Source organism: Nelusetta ayraudi, unplaced genomic scaffold (genome assembly GCF_046127955.1).
Source record: "Nelusetta ayraudi isolate G7.1 ecotype Tasmania unplaced genomic scaffold, CSIRO-AGI_Nayr_v1 ptg000056l, whole genome shotgun sequence".
In the NCBI taxonomy this organism is placed as follows: domain Eukaryota; kingdom Metazoa; phylum Chordata; class Actinopteri; order Tetraodontiformes; family Monacanthidae; genus Nelusetta; species Nelusetta ayraudi.
In genome coordinates this window covers 1,879,896-1,899,922 of record NW_027466106.1, presented here as the reverse complement: position 1 = coordinate 1,899,922, position 20,027 = coordinate 1,879,896, and the positions used below count along the sequence as shown (strand labels likewise).

The window sequence follows — 20,027 nt, the reverse complement described above, 5'->3', positions numbered from 1 at the left end:
ACACGCACTCATGCATGCAGACTCTGACGCGCACACACACACACACACACACACACACACACACAGAGTGGTGCAGTGTGCAGCATGCTCCTTGCCTGGGAAATGTTGTCTCCACATTCTTTAAGGATCAGGAGGTGCACATGGCGAAGGAGCAGGACGGCGGCGGAGGAAGGAATAAAAGCCCAAAGTCGTCTCATGCGGTGCGTCGTCGCCCCGCCACCACCACCCTCACCCCTCCACCACCACCACCACCACCACCAGCCGGTGGGCTGCTGCGGGGGAGTCTCTCCCTCCCCTCCTCCCCCCCCTCCCCCTCCTCTTGATCTCTCCTGCCGCCTCGCCGCCGCTCGTGTCCAGAACGTGCTGCTCCTGCTGCTGCTCCGTCACCTCACTCCCAGCGTCTCCATCCGGTGGGCAGGAGGGTGGAGGAGAGGAGGGCGGGGGGTGTCTGGGGGGTGGGGGGGTGCGGAGCAGGAGGGCAGCGGGTGGGTGAATGGGTGGCGGTAACAGAAGGAAGTGACAATCAACTCCCCTCCTCCCTCACCCGCTCACTCCCTCCGTCCGTCCGTCCGTCCGTCCGTCCTTCCTTCCTCACACCGTTCGGTCGCAGGCTCCGACTCTTCGAAATTCCGACGAGGGCAGGAGGATGACGAGGAGGAAGAGGAAGAGGACGGAGGAGGAGGAGATGAAAGGAGGAAAAAAAAAAAAAAAGGATCTCAACTCATCTTCAGCGCGCGCTCGCTCGCCTCTTCAGCCCCGACCGGATCACTTGTACCTCCCCTCCGCAGCAGCAGCAGCAGCAGCGCCACCCGCTCTCTCTCTCTCTCTCTCTCTCTCTCTCTCTCTCTTTCCCTCTCTCTCTCCGCCACCCTCGCTCTGCCTTTCACGGCAGGTTTGGGCTGCTCATTCAGACGTCAGACTCACTCCGTCAGCCTTTTGTTGCCGCCCCGCCGAAGGGACGGAGGGGGAGAAAGGGGAGAGAGAGAGAGAGAGGAGGAAAAAAAGAGGTTGGGAGAGCAACGGAAAAGGACCGAAAAAGAGAGAGAGAGAAAGAAAGAGGTTGTGCCACAGCGAAGAGAGTGGTGTGTGTGTGTGTGTGTGTGTGTGTTTGGGGTGGGTGGGGGTGTGGGGGGGGGGCATTAAAAGGATCCTGGGAGAGCCGCTAGTCACGGCGCTCTGGCACACGTCCCCTCCCTCCCCCTGCCTCCCTCCCTCCTCCGTCCTTCCCTCAACATATTTTCCTTCCTTTTATTCCTCCCTGCCCAACACCCCCCCCCCCCCTTTCCTGCCTTTCTCTTGTATTATTCGTGATCTGGCCCTTGCCGTGCTGCTGGAGTGCCAGCGCCGCCGCCTCAACCCCTCCCACCCCCACCCCCCACCCCGCTCACTCTTCCTCCCTCCTCGGCGGCATTCGTTCGCACTTCAAGCCCCTGATTGCTGCGCTCTCCTCCAGATCTGCCCACGTCGACCAGAGACAGAGCGAGAGAGAGAGAGTGGGAGAGAGAGAGAGAGAGAGAGAGAGACCACTTCTTCTGAAGTGACTTTGCACAAAAAGCACTTTGCAAACTTTTTTTTTCTTCTTTTAAAAGAAAATCACACAGATCCCGCGCAACAACACGATGACAACAACAACACCACAGGTGCACAACGGCTTCCGGCCTCGCCTCTGTTTACACTCAGGAACCCGACAAGTGGGGTGAGGGGGAAGGGTTCAAACGGTGTCAGCAGAAGTCAAATCCTACAAGTGAACCCTCGGTAACGCGGGAAAATCCCTCCGAGAGTCTAATTGATCCCGAGCTTTGGCGCGCAGGAGTAACAGATTAGCTTGTTTACTACGACGGCGGCAGCAGCGGCAGCAGCAGCAGCGGCGGCAGCAGCAGCGGCGGCAGCAGCAGCGGCAGCAGCGGCAGCAGCGGCAGCAGCAGCAGCCGAGTCTCTTCAGTGTCTTAAAAAGGATTTTCATAATGAAGCTTTGGAAATCTTGCCGGGTCGTCAGGTCGGCTTCCACGCTGCTTCCACCGGGGGTTGTGTGTGCGTGTGTGTGTGTGTGTGTGTGTGTGTGTGTGTGTGTGTGTGAGTCAGGAGATAGGGGAGGGGGGGACAAGACCGAGAGATGAAAAGCCATATCAACAAACCAAAATAATCCCTTTTTTTTTTTTTTTTTCGAATGAAGCGCCTGCACATATTTTTCTTATTTTCCAGTATATTTAAAAATCTGCTGCTCGACTCAATAGAGGGAAGTGATTTGACGTCGCTAAATATAGCAAATCAGCGCGGCATAAATATAGCAACGCCGGCAATTTTTGGAGCGCTCGCGGGGCTGCTCGCTTAACTTTAATGCGCGTCGTCTGATCTGTGATCGGAATCCAAAAAAAAAAGAGCCCCTGGTTTCATCAGCTGGAGGTTATTGCAGGCAGAGCCACACAGTGAATCAGCAACCCGGGAAGGAGGCTTCACTCCGTCTGGGAGAGAACGTGTTGGTGAAGTATTGTTAATCCACACGGCAGAATATAGAGACTCTTCCCTCGGGGCATTTGTCTTATAAAGCTGTTATTTCAGTCTTGCTACTTTTCTATTTTTTGTGGCAGGGAGAGAGGGAGAGAGAGAGGGAGAGAGAGAGAGACACTTCAAGTGGCTGCAGGACACACACAGAGCTGCAGTTTCAGCGGCAGCAGGTTAGCGAAAAAAAACAAAAATTGTAACTGCAAGCCAAACACATAACATTATCAAACACAACATCAGCTCGGCTCAGCGTGAGAGCAGGAGAGGCAGACGCCTCCGAGCACACGGCGCTTTGATGAACCCCCTCCGCCCCCCCACCCCCTCCCCCTCCCACCACCACCACCTCTGCAGAGATGAGACTGCTGCAGATGTGCAAATTGAGAAACCTCGCACACAAACTTTCAGCGGCAAACTATCAAGATGGATAGAAATACTGGAAGAAGAAAAAAAAAAAATGAAACGAAATGCATCCTCAGTCGAAGCTCACTCCCCCTGCTGTACGACTGTTTTACTGCGTCAAGATCTGGGGGAACGCTGAGAGAGCTATCACAAAGACGGTCTTCATCTTACGGGGGGGGGGGCCAAAGGGGATCATAAACACAGCCGACTACAGACAACTGATAGACAGAAAGTTCGTAAACTCTCTTACTGTCTTAGTTGACCTTAAAACGGCGAAACTGATGTTCAAAATAAAAAGCAACCAGCTACCGCACAGATGAAAATCACAGAGAATCCTAAAAAACAGAGAAGTCCTTCAGACAAAGGAGCCAATAGGTGCAGAAGCTAGAATTTATTGTATACCTATTCAGTAAGTAGCGCTAACAATTAGCTTAGTAGTTACTGGATTTCTGTTATTTTGATTTGTTTAGCAAATATTTGGCTTGGTTCGATCATATATTTAATGTTCTTGTCTTGTCATCTACTATAAAGGTTTAACACGAAGGCGCAATAAGTTTTGGCTTTAGCCCGCAGCTTTTCAGATGATGTACTGTGAATTATTTTATTAATCATTTCGTGCTTTTTTGGGTTATGACTGTTCGAAAATAAAGAAACTAAACTAAAACAAACTAAAAAAAAATAAATTTAATGAAATGAAAGGCATCTTGTGGAAACTATTACTACCCTGTTTCAGTATTTGAACTTTCGCACCAGGCAAATTCATTTTACAACAACAGCATCATATTGGCCAATATGAGCTCATCAATCCAAAGGGATTTGTGGCACAAACCGATTTAGCGCCATTCAGCCGCATCGGCCTCTGTGCGACTGACAGTCCAGCAGTGTCTCCCCCCCGCGTCCCCCTAAAAACATTTGGCTGCAGAACTGCATGAGTCAGCAGAGGCCAAGTCAAAAATCATATATCCGGCTTTTATTTTGCTCATCGTGAACTCCGTATACGGTAAATTCTTCACACACTGAAAATTCAACTTGCTGAAAGTTTCATCTGATGACTGTGCAGTCGCCTCGTGACTTAAGCCGACGTCATTAGTGGGGAATGTACGTACCCCAACAACGGCCAATAATCTAAATGGAGAGATGAAAGAGATGCAGCCGGATGAAAGATGTCAAGAGCTTTGGATGTTGAGTTTGTTTCTGGTTTGTTTTCCAACCAACTGAAAGGTAAAAAAAAATCCTGTTTGTTTGGGGGTTTTTTTTGCCAATTTATTTCTCATCAGCCACCATCGCTCTCCTCCACTACCTCTCTTCCTTCTATTAGACTCCAGGGATGACAGTGGTGGTGGTGGTGATGGTGGTGGTGGGGGTGTGTGGTTGGGGGATGGGGTGGTGGCGGGAGAGGGGGAGGGGGGGCATCGAGTTGGTAAGCGAGTGTCACGGTGACATAAAGACTCAATCGCAAGTTTAGGCTGCACGCTCAGAAAAGAAACATTTAGGTTAAAATATGCAATAAAGCCACGCGCGCGCGCACGCACACACACACACACACACACACACACACACACACACACACACACACACACACACACACACACACACACAGAGGCACACACAACCCTCCGGGCTCCCTGGGACTGACTCAAACGGTGCTAAACACAATCCCATTTTACAGCCCGCTGTGATTTTCAACATGACTGACATCCCTGCAGGAAAAAGGTGAAGAATATTTTTCTCAGGGGTGCAAATGAGATTCTGCTGCACCTCTAAAGATATCTCCCAACGCGCTTTGTTAAAAGGAAAAAAAACACACGCACACACAGACACACGCGCACACACGCACACAGAGGCGAGCAGATCGTCAAATTGCGCACTGGTTGGCAACGCACGCACGCACACACACACACACACACACACACACACACACACACACACACACACACACACTTAGGATTATATTTTAAGAAAAATGAATTATTCACGGTCACTACCTTGCGTTGTGGAAGCGTAAAATGTAGAGGGAGGGAATGAAGGGAGGAGAAGGGAATCAAGAAGTAAAAAAAGAGCAGTGGTGGAAAATGGCAGAGGGGTCAGAGAAAAATGAAAGGGGGAAGAGAGAGAAAGAGAAGGAGAAGTCGGCAGGGGCTCCCACTTTTTCCAAACTGGTTTTTCGTGGCGGTATTTTAATTTCGACGGGCTGAACGTTCACCCTTCTCCTGCCAATCCCCCTTTTCTCCTCCTCTCCTCCTCTCCCCCTCTCCCCTCTTCTCCCTCCGCCCAAACTGGCCGCAGAGAGCTTCCCGCCACTCGCGGCTTCACTCCGCTTTGAACTCCTGCGTGTCTGCCAGGCGGCGGAGGAGCGTCTGAGCGCCGCCCGTCCGTCCGTCCATCTTTCCTTTCATCAGACCTCCGTGCAGGTTGCCGTCTCCGACCTTGGCGCCTCTCCTCTCCTGCCTCCATTCCTCTCATCTCTCAGTTCACGGCGGGCGAACTCATGAATAAATGTGCCCAGCAGCCAACTGTTTGGCAGGAAGGACGCCCCCTTCAGGCCGGCGGGGGCGACACAACACCACCGTTTCCCCACCGAGGCCGATTTTGGCGAAACTCAGATCAACTTAAACCAAAAAAATATGTTATCGAGCGCTATAAAGACCTCCTGTTTGTACTCATCTAATCCTCAGTGAGCGGGAGTGAAAAAAAAAAAAAATCATTCCTGCCTGTCTGAGCACCACGGTTTCATCCTTTCATGTTTGTCTCCTCGAGCTCGTCCCCGTGACTTTCACATCAGACACACAGACGTGCGGCGCCGACTGCCGTCGCTCATATTAATAATCCGACGCTTCCGTGTCTGCGGCCGTCCGTCCGTCTTTATGGAAGCGCCGGCCGCCTTGTTGTGAGTTGAGCGCCCGAATGTTCCACCGGGGAGGAATTTCATATTCTCGCACAGCAGGGGGGGTGAGAGGTGTTGGGGGGTGGGGAGAGGAGGAGCGGGGCACGTGGGGGGGCTTCAGAAGCGCAGCTTCGTTTATATTCTGGCGGCCCAATTGGATACGGACGGCTGTAACTCCGACATTTGCGCGAGTCTTTTTCGCAGGCGACGGAAGTCATTCCACTGCGTCTGAGGCGGGTGAGTGAGTGAGTGAGTGAGTGAGCGAGCGAGCGAGCAGCACCGTAAACCGTAATGCAACCGCAAACTTAAAAACACGATTGCCTTTAAAAAAAAACCCAGTCTGAGGCAGCACAGGGCAGCCGGCTTCACCTCCACCACTGACCAAGGTTGACAGGCAGCTGTCAGTGGCCTGCTGTCAACCCCCCTCCACTCCCCCCGCAATCGCCCCCCCCCCCCCCCCCCCCCCTGCACCTTCCCCCTCCACTCAGCGAGCAGCAATCATGGTCCATCAGGAGGGAGGCCGACTCTCTTTTAATCCCTCACCCGGTGTAACAACTGCTCGCAGCTTTGACCTGGAACCCTGTTAATACATAATCTGCTCCGCTCCAGAACTAATATGCCATAACCCTCTTCCAGGATCACGCTAGGCCTGGCAAATCTCAAAAGGAAAAAAAAAAAAAAACGAATAAAAAGAAGCGACTAAATTGCGGCTAGTGTGTCACGCAGAGCAGAAGTGACCTGAGCCGGCATAGGGTCACCTAGCCGGAATCCACAAACAGGAAGTGGAACACCAGCGGTGGTGGGAGGCAAAAGAGTGGAAGTAGCAGCAGCAGCAGCAGCAGCAGCAGCAGCTGCAGTTATTATGCTGATTAGGGCTGTGCGCGGGAGAGTCGGTAACAAAAGAAGGCGGGGTCGCGCTCACACGCTGAGATGGACGTTAACCAGGGCGCGATTCATTCAACATCATTCGTCATCCAAAATTTTTTTTTTTTTCCCCTTAGAGAGTCACCGTCAGCAGTGACGGATGATGTCAGCAGAAAAACATCAGAGAGGAACTGACAATGTCGCCTCAGGCTGAATCTTTTGGCCAATCAAAGGCAGAGTCTGATTTGCTGACCGATGGGAAAAAATAGCTAAAAACTTTGAAATACCACCTGCACCCGAACCTGCCAGCGAGATACACTCCACTACATTTTCTTCCCAAACAAACTTTTTCTTGAACATTGTTTTACAGTTGCAGATTCTGTAGACTTACTGACAACTACTAATTAACTGTCAGACATATATATGTACATATAAATTCATGAATGTTAAATTGAATACAATACAGCTTCCAGAACATTTCATTCAGTACTATAAAATCTAAACTGAACAGACAAATAAGATTAACCTGCTTAAGTAAAAAAAAAGGAAAACCATCTCTACATCACTTGTATCACGAACTCCTGAGAATATGTGAAGTCATTCGCCACTTTGTGACTGATAGCTTGCATTTTGTCAAACGAGACGCGTGTTCATTTGTGGCGTCCTCTGACAAAAGAGTTGCTCTTGAACGAGAAGCAAATCTGTCTGTGATTACCACCAAAAACCGGCGTTGCCTAGCAACATGCAATTTAGGAATATGCTTTCAGAGCAGCTTTGCGGCCGCGTCCATTAACAGATGAAATTGCCAAAGCAACAAATGTCAGCCGCATGCAAATGAGGTCCACGCTGCTGACTGTGTAACAACAATGTAGTGTTTGTGTGCGTGTGTATGTCGCGGACAGAGGCGTGTTTCCCCTCAAGCACAGAGAGCGCCGGCGTGTTTTAGTCGAGTTTTCAAATCTTTGATGTGAAAGTCACAGATCTGACGCACAAAAAGGGCCCCGGGGTTTAATGGACTACTCTGCTTCGGGCCCTTTGACAATGCACTGAAAAGCCAGCGCCGGCTTGGAGAAGTTGGTGGAGTCTCTCAGAAAGTCGGGACGCTGGCCTGAACAGAATGAGTATATCTGTGGATTAGCGCGGCAGTGGAAATGGAGGATCATGGGGATTAAACCCCCTCCTCCACCCTCCCCTCATTACAACCTGCCTGGAGAAAATGACACAATCACACATCAGCTATCAGTGCCGTAATTCGATTTTATCTGTACACTGATGCTCCTAGTCAGCCTCCAAAGAGGCAGCGCCGATGGAGAAATCAGCCCATTATTGTCCGCAGTGTTTTAAATATATTAACATCACAGCACTGGTGCGAAAAGAAGATATCTTTTTATACAAAGCCATTTCTTTTTTAATGTCTGTCCGCCTAATGTGGGTAAACTCCACAGATGCGCAAGTAATGAGAACGCAAAGACTGGATTTGAAAGGGCGGAAAACAAACTCGAAACTATAAATAGGGATCAATCAAAGGTGCAAAAGAATTACTGTCCTTGATCAGTCAGTGAAACGACTTGCAGTGCAAGCTAAAAATAAGTTTGTTTCTTGAGAGACAAACTCGCACAAGGAAACTGCTGCGACATCTATGAAGGTCAGCCGTACGCCTGAGTAGCCGGAGGACAGCGAGGCTGTAGTTTAAAGGCTGTAAAACGTGCTCTGATTGACCTTATTATTATAATGCAATGTTACATTGAAGCTGACGCTACAAAACTCTGTAAAAAAAAGGCAGTCCCAATGACAACCCAAGCCAAACAACTATGTGACGTGAATGCTGCTGTGACTATAACTGTGCAAAACCTGTGAATGCCCCTTTTTCTGGCAGATGCAGTCATTACCAAAAACAATCTAAAACATAAAAACAAGCCAAAAGCGAAAACAGACCGAGGCAATTATGAGCAAACACCTTTGCAGCGCAGCTATGTTGAACATGTTTAACACAGAAAATAACCAAGACAAACACTATCAGTAAACAGACTGCCACACATTCATAGGACCTATGAGAGTGCACACATGCCTCGAACAAATAGTATAAATAAAGGCAGTATGATTGATAATTTTCAGAAGAAAGGGCTGTGACATTCATGTCATCTATTTTGCACCTCATTAATGCAAATTTGTTTTGTGTTAAACAGACTTGCATATCATTTTGGCAGTTAAGCCGCATGAGATAATTCAACCAATAAAGGACCTCAAACAAAGCATTACTAAATTCCGCAAAATCTGGCTCCCACACGGATCACAGCATGTCAACAAAGCCACAAGTATAAAAAAAAAATATGCCTTGTGGTTTTAATTAAGCTTTTGTTTTTTTGGCTTTTTTTTTTTTTTACAAAGCAAAAAGCAACAAAATTACTTTTCTAAACTGTTCATTGTAAAAGCAAAACCTAATATTTATTCTTTCTTTGTTTGAATAGAGCACAGCCAATTATTTGGAGGAGATAACTAAAATTATTTTTTTTAATCAATTTTATAATTTTACTTCACATTAACACTTTGTTTGAACCTTCTTAATGTCAAGCATGGTGAGAGTAGCCAAATTCAGTCAACTAACCACACAATCTCCAATTATGAATCAGAGTGGCACAAGCCAGAATACAAAAATGTATTATCAAATTCACAGTACTTAACGAGCCAATTCACCTGCTAAAATAGCCATATGTGCTATTATTTATATCAACTGCCTGCACATTGTCAGTGGTATGGAGTAGGCCTACCTAACTACTACTGAGCAAACAAGGATAGAACACACATAGCGTAAGATATGTGGGAAAACATACAGAAGGTGACAAGGGATAAAAGGTAAAACAAAAGATTTACTTGTATCCGGAGACGCCATGGTGGAGACTATGACTGGCGGACCTGTGCGTCGACTTAACTTCTGGTTAGCAACAAGAGCACCTGGGCCCTGGCCTTGACCCGTGGCTCCCATAGGCACGAGTGCATTGTCAGGTGTAGGCACACCGCCTTTACGCATTAGCTGAGGACTTGGATGGGGGCTGTGCATTGGTGACAACGGCAGTAAGTTCCTGTCCCTCTTCATTAGCTCCATGGGTACTGTGTAGTTAGTTGAGTACGCCTTTGGTACCTGCTGTGGTGGCTGTGGTAGAGCCGGCATTGAGACAGGCATCTGCTGTGGCATGCCTTGCATAGAGTGAATGGACCCCGCTATGGCAGGCATTGACCCCGACATCTGTGGAGGCATTATCTGCATCCCCTGCATGGGCATTCCAGGTATTGTCATTCCAGAAGAATAAGCCGACATAGGTCTTGACTGGACTGGCATGATAGCCCCGCTGTAAGGCCCTGGGGAGCGAGGGGGCTGACCAGGATAGCCTCCAGCCGTTTCAAGGAGTTGCTGAGAGGGCGCACTGCTGGGCCTTCTACCCATTACTTCTCCCATTCTCGGCGAGATGGTGTGCATGGCGCCTGGGGTTTGCGGCGTCATCAGCTGGGGGTCCATGTTCAAAGCTTGCGATGGGTGCAGCGGGTGGTGGTGATGCTGCAGCTGATGGTGGGAGATGTCCGAGCGATGGCTGAAGCTATTGGAGCGGCCACGCATGGGCGTCTGAGGATGGGACGGGGGTGGCGGCGCCTCGACTGGCCGCTTGCAGTTTTGGACCACGCGAGAGAGTACCCGAGCCTGGCCAAGGTTGGGAGCGACTGTGCGGACGTCGTTCTCCTCCATGACAACTAACATGCTGGTGGAGTCGAATCCTTGCTGAATAACGGACGAGATTGTGCTCTCCGATAGGCCCTCATTTCTCAGCAGGGCTAGAAACTCAGGGTCGACTGTTTTCTTGGGGTCCACCGGTAAAGGTGTCTGTGGGGCAGTGGGGGGAGGAGGTGGAACACAAGCAGGGAGCGGCGTGCCGGGGGCAGGCGGGAGAGAGGTCAGGACAGGCTGCACAGGGACAGGTGCAGCAGGGGCAACTGCTGCAGCAGGCACAGGGGCAGGAGGAGCGGGAAGTGGAGGTGGCATAGAGAGACTCGGATCAGGTACAGGCATAGTGGGTGGAGGTGGCAAGGGCTGCGGCTGCTGCTGGAGATGCTGCTGCAATGGTTCCTGCTGAAGTTGCTGTTGTAGCTGTTGCTGCTGAAGCTGCTGCTGCTGAAGTTGCTGCTGCTGCAACTGCTGCTGCTGTTGTATTTGTTGCTGCTGAAGCTGCTGCTGCTGAAGCTGCTGCTGCTGTAACTGTTGCTGCTGCAATTGCTGTTGCTGTATTTGTTGTTGCTGCAGCTGCTGCTGCTGCTGCTGCTGCTGTTGTAATTGCTGCTGCTGTATCTGTTGCTGTTGTAACTGCTGCTGTTGTTGGATGGTAAAGGGCGAAGCAGTTTCTTGTCTCACAGCCATACCTTGATTGGTGGGATCCACGACGAGACATGTGGCACCTTGCTGTTGCAAGTCCGACGGGCGGCCGTTTACATCACCATAAACAGGTTGACCAGCAAGAGGCGGGGGCTCGCTTGCATACCGGGGGGAAGCATGCTCCATACCGTAGTGAGCAGGAGACGGTACACGCTGTTGGCCATCGGACGACATTTTGGCACCAGGCATAGCACCGGCATCCCTATAGGATCGATTCAACTCATGGGAGGTTGGAGGAGGTGGAGGTGGAGGTAGAGGCGAAGCAGGACCTTGAGGACCTGCTCTTCCCCCTTGACCCTGATCCCATACTGCACGAGCCCCGGGTGCCATCCCAAAATGAGAACCCGACCTACTAAGTGGATGAGGGTGAGGCAGTGGAGGCTGGTGCTCTGTCCGGTAAAATCCCTCCGGTGGCCGCGGAGATATAGCCGGATCGTTGGAATAGTAATCCTGATGCGGAATGGATCCTCGGTGAGCCATGGGTATGCGTTCGTAGTGGCTCAGATCGGGAGCGGAGCTCTTCCTCAGCCCTCGAGGGTCTGGGTAGACTTGCGCGTAGAGAGTGTCCTGATAGGAATACGGATCCCGCTTCAAATCCAGGTCAGGGGGACGCACTCCAGGAGGTGGCTCGTACCACCCTCCTCCCTCCCCGTATGACAGAGAGCTCCGACGGCCAGCTACTCTTGCCTGCTGCTCGTAGACGCCCTCAGCCCTGTCCCACTGACCCTCATTCCCTCCTAACGTGTCCCAACTGTGGGAGCGGCCAAGACTCAACTGTTTGTTGGTGACAAGCATTGGCAAAAAAAGGAGAGCAAAAGCAAAAGACTCCTCAAAGAAGAAACGGAAAAAGCTGACACTCCACGTGCAGTTTGTAGTTTGTTTTTAGAAATTTGCCTTAAAGTCTTCATGCGCTCAAGCTGCCGGATGGAGAGGAGAGAAGCGAAGAACAGGCAAAAAAAAGACAAAGCGGGGTCTATTGCTTCACCTGATATCAGGGTGTAATATTGTCCGTCCGCACTATCAGGTGACTCCCCCTGCGGCTGTCGCTCCTTGAATAATTAATTTCTGGTCGTGCTGGCTTGTTGTGAGTGTAGAAATAGGACACCACACACAAACACAACACACAAAAAACACAGTGTACACTGCAGAGGTAACACAGTTTTCCTACAGACGATACGGAAACAGGTTGTATTCCTGAGATCCAATGTTCGCAAAAAAGACAAAAAAAAAAACACCAGCGGAAAGATAGGATGGGTTATAGGTTGGGATGGGCAGGGGCTTGTACTAATCCAGTGGGGTTTATCTCTCCCTTCTCTGGGACATTTTACTCGCTCTGCCGATTGCTATGAGGGATTACATCTAAATAAAGCCTGTTTAATTCCACTTCCCAATGTGACGTCATGTGAACCAGATACGAGCGTATCAAGTAACAATGATTGAGGCTTCAATAACGCCAATGGCTCAAAGACTACTCGCGATTCCCCGCCCATCCCTCGAGGGTCACCTACCTGCGGCTATTAACGAGGTTCTGCTGTCAACAGGTGTCGGTTCTGCCCACTTCACGGCGCAGGGAGGGAAGGCCGCGCAAGGAGCGTGGCTTCATTGAATACAAATGAAAAACAGTTCCCTCAGTTAAGTCCCATGTGCTGTCAGTAAACATCAAATCCACTCTGATTGGACGCTAATCCCCCGGGCCTCATGCTTGAGGCCGAGCCGCCGCACAACTGCTGCCCAAATCGCTGGGAAATGTCCTTGGTGGCGTTGTGTGGCGCTCGCTGTTGCTGCACCACGCACTGGAATTTGAGATCACACCATTCTGCTGTCTGTATGCAAAATGGGAAATATTTTGAAGGAGATTAGCATATAAATATACATATATGTATATCGACACACATATAAACAGCAATCTGTTTATATGTATGTGTGTATTTTCTTTTAAATAAAAGTGGATTGCAACGTTTGCTCAGTAGGAATTGCAGTGTGCCCACTGCATAAATAAAAACCGTATGAATATTACTGTCAGGAAAATGCAACACCTTCCCCCCTCTTTGCCTAAAGCTCCTCTGATCTCCTTCTCTTGAAGAGGCTCTGTAATCTGGATTTGCCCCTTTGCAAAGAAAAGTAAAACACAGGGAGCGCGCTACGCGTGCATTTGTGTGTGCGGGAGCGATTTTGTGTGGGGGGATGGGTTTTGTTTGCCGCAGTTAATCCAAAGCACCTACAACCTTTGCCTTGCAAAAAGCTCGCTGCGCCGCAAAACATGGGAAAATCCAGCACCCAATTGAACTATGCCACGCCGATAAAAGTGGGTTGCTTTAACCCAGTCGTATTTTAATAAGTACAAAGAACCTCAGCTTGACACACAAAAATCTAATGATGTCGGCAAGATACAGTTTTGCTCCACCAAGCTGATATTCACAGTGCCTAAGATGCTCAGACTGCGGCCCGAGACCTGACTCCGCGTGCAGAGCAGGATGCCTGTTTATTAATGCATGGAAACAGATGTAGGGTGAGCAAGTGTCAATTTTCCTCCAAATCTAATCTCAGATCTTATCGCGAGGAAGAGAAGGGCAGCACATACATATTTTAAGACCGATAGGAAGTCTAACGTCAGCATTTTTGAGAAAGTTCCGGAGTAGCGCAAGGCGGCCAGCGGAAACGGTGCAGGCTCTGGTCGCCGGAGCTAATATCTTGTTTAATCACAGTTGTGTAATTAAAGTAGGAAGAGATCAGAGAGAGTGAGGGAAAGAGAGCGGGAGAGGAGTATTCTGCTGGGTTTTTTTCACAGTGACAGGAAGAAAAAGCTGATGACAGTGGCTTCCAAAAACCAATCGCGTAGATGACTTTTTTTTTTTCCTTCGCATAAGGTCAGAGTAAGAAATTAAAGTGTAATGGAGAAGGAGCAAGGCTCTCCCGAGAGATCCAAATGCAACTTTAAAGATGACTCATTCAATTAAAGCTAAGATTTGGCGGATCGAAAACAGATTTGATGAGAAACGAGACGTCAATCAACTTTTTTTTTTTTGCTGTCAATTGTCGGTGCCTTTCATCACCCAAGGGCCAAGGGCTAAACTTTTGCAAAACTACTTGCTGGGATAAGTCGGTTTTCATCCAAATGTTAAAAGTGCTGCAAAAGTGTTTTAAAAATGTCTATTTTTTTTTAAGACTACAAAGTAGCTGCTTGGATACAGGGGAAATGGTTCCAAGCCAATAACTACACTTTCCCTTAATTAAAGGACAATCTCCTATGATCTTTTGGCTTCTCCTGCCTTCCTAATCCATTCCTCTCTTCTTTTTCTAGCCCGACTCGCCACAGATTTTGGCTTGCGGTGCCGCACAACACTCATCTCCATAAAGTCAGCAAGATGGGAGCAGAGTTGTGTACTCGGGGTTTGCGAGTCTTCTCCCAGCAGGGCCATAAATTAGATAGTTCTGTTCCGTCTCGAACTGATGGATTTTTTTTTTCTTGATTTATTTTTTTTTTTACTTTTAAATGCCAATGTTGCTGCGTTTGCCATACTTGCCCGGCTGTGCACACAGTGCCAGATTCACTGTAACAGAGGGATTTATGAATTAAGCTGGGGATTTTACAACAAATATAATACCGCCCCAGGCACAAGCTTATAAAGACCCCACATTGGATTAAACTTGACTGGAGAAATATTCAAAATGAGTAAACCATAAATCTTGGGCAAATAAACCAAAATTGAAAATGTAGTTTTGTAGGCAGTAAGATATTTCAACAACTGTTTTTTCCCCCAGCCTGATGAGGATTGCTTTTCACTCTACACTTTTCCAAAGGGTTGCACACTCAGTAGAGCACATACATCTACTGGCACTTGGAAACCCTGTGGGAAAAAAAAGTAACAAAACTTCTTGAATTATATATTTATATTTCTGCAGTTCTACATTCTTTACCACTACAACAGTTGGAACTTGTCAAGCACTTGGAGCCACATTCATCTGGCCACTTTATTCCTTCCTTTTGTAATTAGGCGAACCCGTGTTCGATGACATGCTAAGAATACCCACTAATCCTCTTTCTTCGAGCATTGGGGACACAAAACAAGTGGGAGCACCACCTGTCGCAGCTCCAACAGGGCGATATCACCCGACCTCTGCCCACTGGTGTTGGGGGATGGGAGAGCCACCCTAAGACAACTTGCTCCAGCAAATTTAGCTATGGACTCAGTCGCTTCGGACATCAACCGGGTCCTCAAGAAACGGAGGCAGAAGTGGCTACATAACCATTATCCCTACAATTGCGCAAAACCTAAATAGCACAATGAAAAAAAAAGTGGTAATGGAAAGACCTAAACTTCTAAAAACATCTCAAATATCGCTAAAAGGTTTTGATGCTAACATGAGGTGGTTTTTCAGACGTATCGATGTAGAGGTATATCGTGTCATGGAAACACTATTTTCGCGGGGTCACGTGAGCACTTGAAGAGGAGACTGAATATTTTTTTTACAAGAAATCAAAGATAAAAATACAACAACCATTCAGCAAACAAAGGTAAACGAACAAAAGCAAACGTAATTCTCGTCAATTTTGGGGGACGAGATTTTACGAGAATTACGGCTTATGCGCTTCACACCATTCAATGGAAACACCTGCAAATCGCAATTGTACTTTGTCGATAGATATTAGAAATATCGCTTTTATTGTGTGAAAAACTGTAATGGAAACGCAGCTATTGTCACTGCGACCAGCTGAACAGGTACACAAGCTCCACAAGGACATCTAGTAAATGGGTGCCAAAAATCTGTCAGAGGGAAAAAACAAAACAAAACAGCAACTTACTTGCGAAACTGAACGCAAGTAAATCCCAAAGCGCCCATAATCATTTCTACAGCTGCGGTGCCAGAATGAGGTGGACTGGGCACTACACATGCAAACACTGGCTTTGGGAATTTTGTCTGAGAATATGCCCTAGCTGTTAGCATCTCCTTGTAACTCGAGCGTTATCAGTCCCAAAGGTAAGCAAGCAGATGATCCAGAGGTTTTCCCTGCTATATGGGCCTGCGTGGGTGCACTCCTTAGTCCGCGTGTTTAGCGATAACTGCGTAGCATACCAAGCTCCAAAAGCTTCACATTTTACTTATTTACGAGCTGTGCCCCCCCCCCCCACCTCCCACAACATCACATACACACACACACACAGGCTGTCATCAACTCACTCTTGAAGGATCCTGGAACTGTCTGCTCAGCCTTCTGACCCTGTTCCGCTCGTCTTCTGACGCGCGGTGCACAGACAGCCGGCCGCGACGCTTTGTTCATGTCTGTTTTCATTCACACCGGCACGCCGCGGCGAAAAAGCCTTGGCCTTATAGCCCGGCGGCGCATACATGAATAACAAAATCACACGCTAACTCAAAGCGAATGCCGCGGCGCAACAGGGATAAAAACAACTGTCTCCCGGAGTGTGACACGTCGTGTACTCAAGGCATGATTTGAATGTTAAACACACGTTGACTTATGCATGAGCGCGGGGCAGAAAGGCACTAAGTGGAAATGGGATTACAATATCACCATGGCTGCTGGAGAATAATGTTGTCAGATGAATTGTAATGCACACTTAAAAGACATTATGTACATGTCTGCATTGCGCGTGATTCCGGGAGGATTATTCGCCTCTGGAAGCTCATCCGCGGGGGAATCGACGGACGGCAAAATGGAGGTCGATGGACGTGATAGGCGTGACGCTTGTGCTCGTCTAAATGACAGTCGTATGCGAGACTGCGATGGCGTTCGGGTTTTTGTTTTGTTTTTTTGCAAGGAAAAAAAAAAGTTGAGCCAGCTCGAACCGCGTGCAAAGGGCAGGAGAAGGATTGCTCCGAATTTCCTGTCTAAAAGCTACACTAGCAACAGGGGTCCCTCCACCCATAATCCATCTCCCTTGGGTGCAGCCGTCAAGCGAACCTTCCCAGCCTGTAATTTTTTTTTTTTTTTTTTTTTTCCTTTTCGCCCCCCATCTGACCTGCAGCCTGAAACCAAAGGAGCCGGGCTTTGTAGCAATACTTGATGAGTCTGAAGCCCGCTGCGTTTGTTCTGAACGAGAGAATTCTTTCAGGGACGACTCCTCTCCAGCTGTCAAGCAGCCACCCAGCTCCACGCCAACTCAGGCGGAGTTCAAGACGTGCAAAAAAAAAAAAAGAAAAAGGGAGGGGAGGGGGGGAGATTAATGCGCCAGAAAATTTCATTCAGAGTGCCAAACAAGAAAAGAGGAGGTTTTCACAAAAGTGCATTAAAAAAAAAACAAAAAAAAACGTATCAGCGCTTCAGACAAAAGACCAGCCTTTCAGTTCAAAAGTGTCACTTTCGACAATTTCTGCTCTGTTTTTTTTTGGGGGGCTGATCCCCTCCCCCCTCCGCCATCCCATCCTGTTTCTGCACAGAGTTATAAAATGGGTCGCGGGTTTTAAGCAATGGAGCCTGGAACTAGCCAGGGGGTGGGTGGAGGGATGAGGGAGGGGCAGACTCCGATGACTTCATAGCAGAGCTGGGTGCCAGATTTTTTTTTTGGGTTGTTTTTTTTTTTTTCCCCCAGGGGGGTTGGGGGAGTGGTGGACACAGCAGAGCCCAGAGGTTTGCTCTGAAGAGCTTAGAATACAAAATAAAGGACGTCTCCAGGAATGAATGACTTCAGCGGCCTCGTCCTCTGACTTTCACAGCCTCTCTGGTGAAAAGAAATAAAAAAAAATGCCGCAAGTTGAAAGTGTGATTACAGATTCTCTGTTGCGCAACCTGATGTTTGTGCTCGCCTAGGCACATCATGCGCTGTCCGCTGTGTAGGCGTCTCAAGAGTGTTGCATATGCCACACGACGCGAGATGCATAACCAGGGCGCTGGCATGAATACTGAACCGCCTGAACGCTCGGACAGGCCAAAACTAAATGACACTGCCCCACCTTGTGGTGATCTGCCGCTCGCACGGTCGGCATTCTAGGGACTCGTCACCTCGCGGCCCGGTTTGCGTCGGCGAAGAGGCAACTTGCGTTCTATCTCCCCCCCCCCCCCGCCCGCATCAGTCTGTTAGCTGTGGCTAAACAGCGATGGCAAACGTCGAGTCGCGCAGGCAGCGCGAGCCAATGCATGCTGGGAACACAGATGGAGCGCACAGAAGGAGAGAAAGAGCGCGCAAGGGGGAAGGAGGAGAGTATGGGAACTGATGCTCGCAGCAGATGTTTGCCACAGTTCCCTTACTGTGGTAACACACTCCTTGGCACTTTATCAAGCCCACAACAGAAGGAGCTGCTGTTCTCTATATGCGCTGGGAGCTGATATCTAAACTAAAGAAGGGCTTAATAGATAAGCGCGGCCATTTGTTTACGAGGAGTCGAATGAAAATCTCTCGGAGGGCCGCGCCAAGCAAATAGTCCCCGATGGATGAATGTTTTTAGTGTATTGTTTTGTGCAGGGATTGGATCCCTTTGCACTGTTAAAGAATATCCTACCTCTGACTGAAAAAATACAGATGAAGCACTTTGTAAAATAAACTCATTATGGGTTAGAAAGCCGTATAATCTAAAGAACTTATTTCCCAGCAGTCACATTGATTGATTATATTTTCCTGTTTTATATGGCATCTCAAATGACACAAAAATAAACAGCTCATATGGCAAAACAGTCTAAGAAAAAGACAAAAATAAGAAACAGGAGAAGCGGTTTGCTTGCTTTCTTTGCTTGGAAAAAGTGCAGTCATTCATTCGTTGTTGATTATTTCAGAATCAATATTTCATTCAACCAAGAAATCTGCACGCTGCAAATTTGGAAGAGGGAAGACAAAAAGAGCACAAAGGCATTCCACGTGTGTGTGTGTATGAGCGTGCGTGTGTGTGTGTGTGTGTGTGTGTGTGTGTGTGTGTGTGTGCGTTACTGTGAGCAGTGAGAGCAGCGGCTGCCTGAGCGTTACTTTGCATAGAAAAGGCATCAAAAGCACCTGAAGCAAAGTGAATCTGATCCTCCATCAACATTTATGAAACAATAAAGGCAAAAAAAAAAAAGCCCTCTGCTTCCGGGGAGGTGTGCGGGTGAAATACTTGTTTGCGCGCTCTGCAGACCTGATGAAATCATAATTTGAAAATCTTGGCGTTTTTGAAGCCTTTGATGTTTCTCAGGCATGGTGGAGGGTGGAGGGTGGCGGGCGGGCGGGCGGGGGCGGGGGGAGGGAGTGGCACTTGTTGTGTAGCCCCGTGCGATAAGACAATCACAAAATGAAATGAACGAACGTTATTAGCCCCCGAGACGCCGTCACCGCCCAAACGTCCTTTGGAATTTTCTCCTCCTGCACCACAATCGCATTCAACAACGAGCGGCGCAACACAGCGCAAATTATTTGGCCGTTTTCAATTCAAAGAGAGCCACAGGCGGAGTTCAGCTCAGTCAGCGAGTCATCGCAGTGACTAAAGATGTAATCAATGGACTCTGCTGCAAGACAAATATTGGATTGACACACTTGCGCGGAAGATAAACGGGGAGGCTCGTCTCTCTCGCACGCCCACCGCAACAACACAATTGCAACTCTGGTGCGCGCGCGCACGCAAAATCGAATTTCTATTTTTCTGGTCGATCGAAAACACGTTTTGGACGTCAAGCCTCAGTCAAAACACACAAAAACACCAGTGTGTAGATAAGAGCGTTACACGGCCTCAGGATTTACGAAAGCTCTTTTTGTTGAAAAAAAAAGAAGAAGAAAAAAAAGCTGGAACAACACAATTCAACGGCGCCTGATCTTCAGACTTAATCAACGCGACTCACCCTGTTCGACATATTAAGAGCGACTGTGGCGGCGACGAAGGGCTGCGCTCGGAAGAGGCTCGCTTCATCTGTGGCATAACCACTTCATTGTAGATTCAAAAAAAATAATAATAATGAAAAATGGCACTGCCACGGAGACTGTAGAGGATTTCTGCGAGACAAATTGGATGGAATCAATGAGAAAAACTCTCATTTTT

General features: G+C 48.5%; 1 protein-coding gene across 6 annotated transcripts in view; it reads right to left on the bottom strand.

The window, feature by feature from the left end:
• Positions 1-20,027, bottom strand: part of ctbp2a (C-terminal binding protein 2a) — a 59,413-nt gene that overhangs the window by 17,323 nt on the left and 22,063 nt on the right. Inside the window, exon 1 of one of the 6 annotated variants that reach the window (XM_076038293.1) lies at positions 9,521-12,250. The exons of 3 other annotated variants lie outside the window; for them this stretch is intronic. In XM_076038293.1, the coding sequence (XP_075894408.1) occupies positions 9,521-11,864 (2,344 nt within the window). In that variant the 5' untranslated portion in view covers positions 11,865-12,250. Of the gene's footprint in view, positions 1-95; positions 876-9,520; positions 12,251-20,027 lie in introns of those variants that run through there. 2 more of the 6 variants (XM_076038294.1, XM_076038297.1) reach the window with 2 other exon arrangements.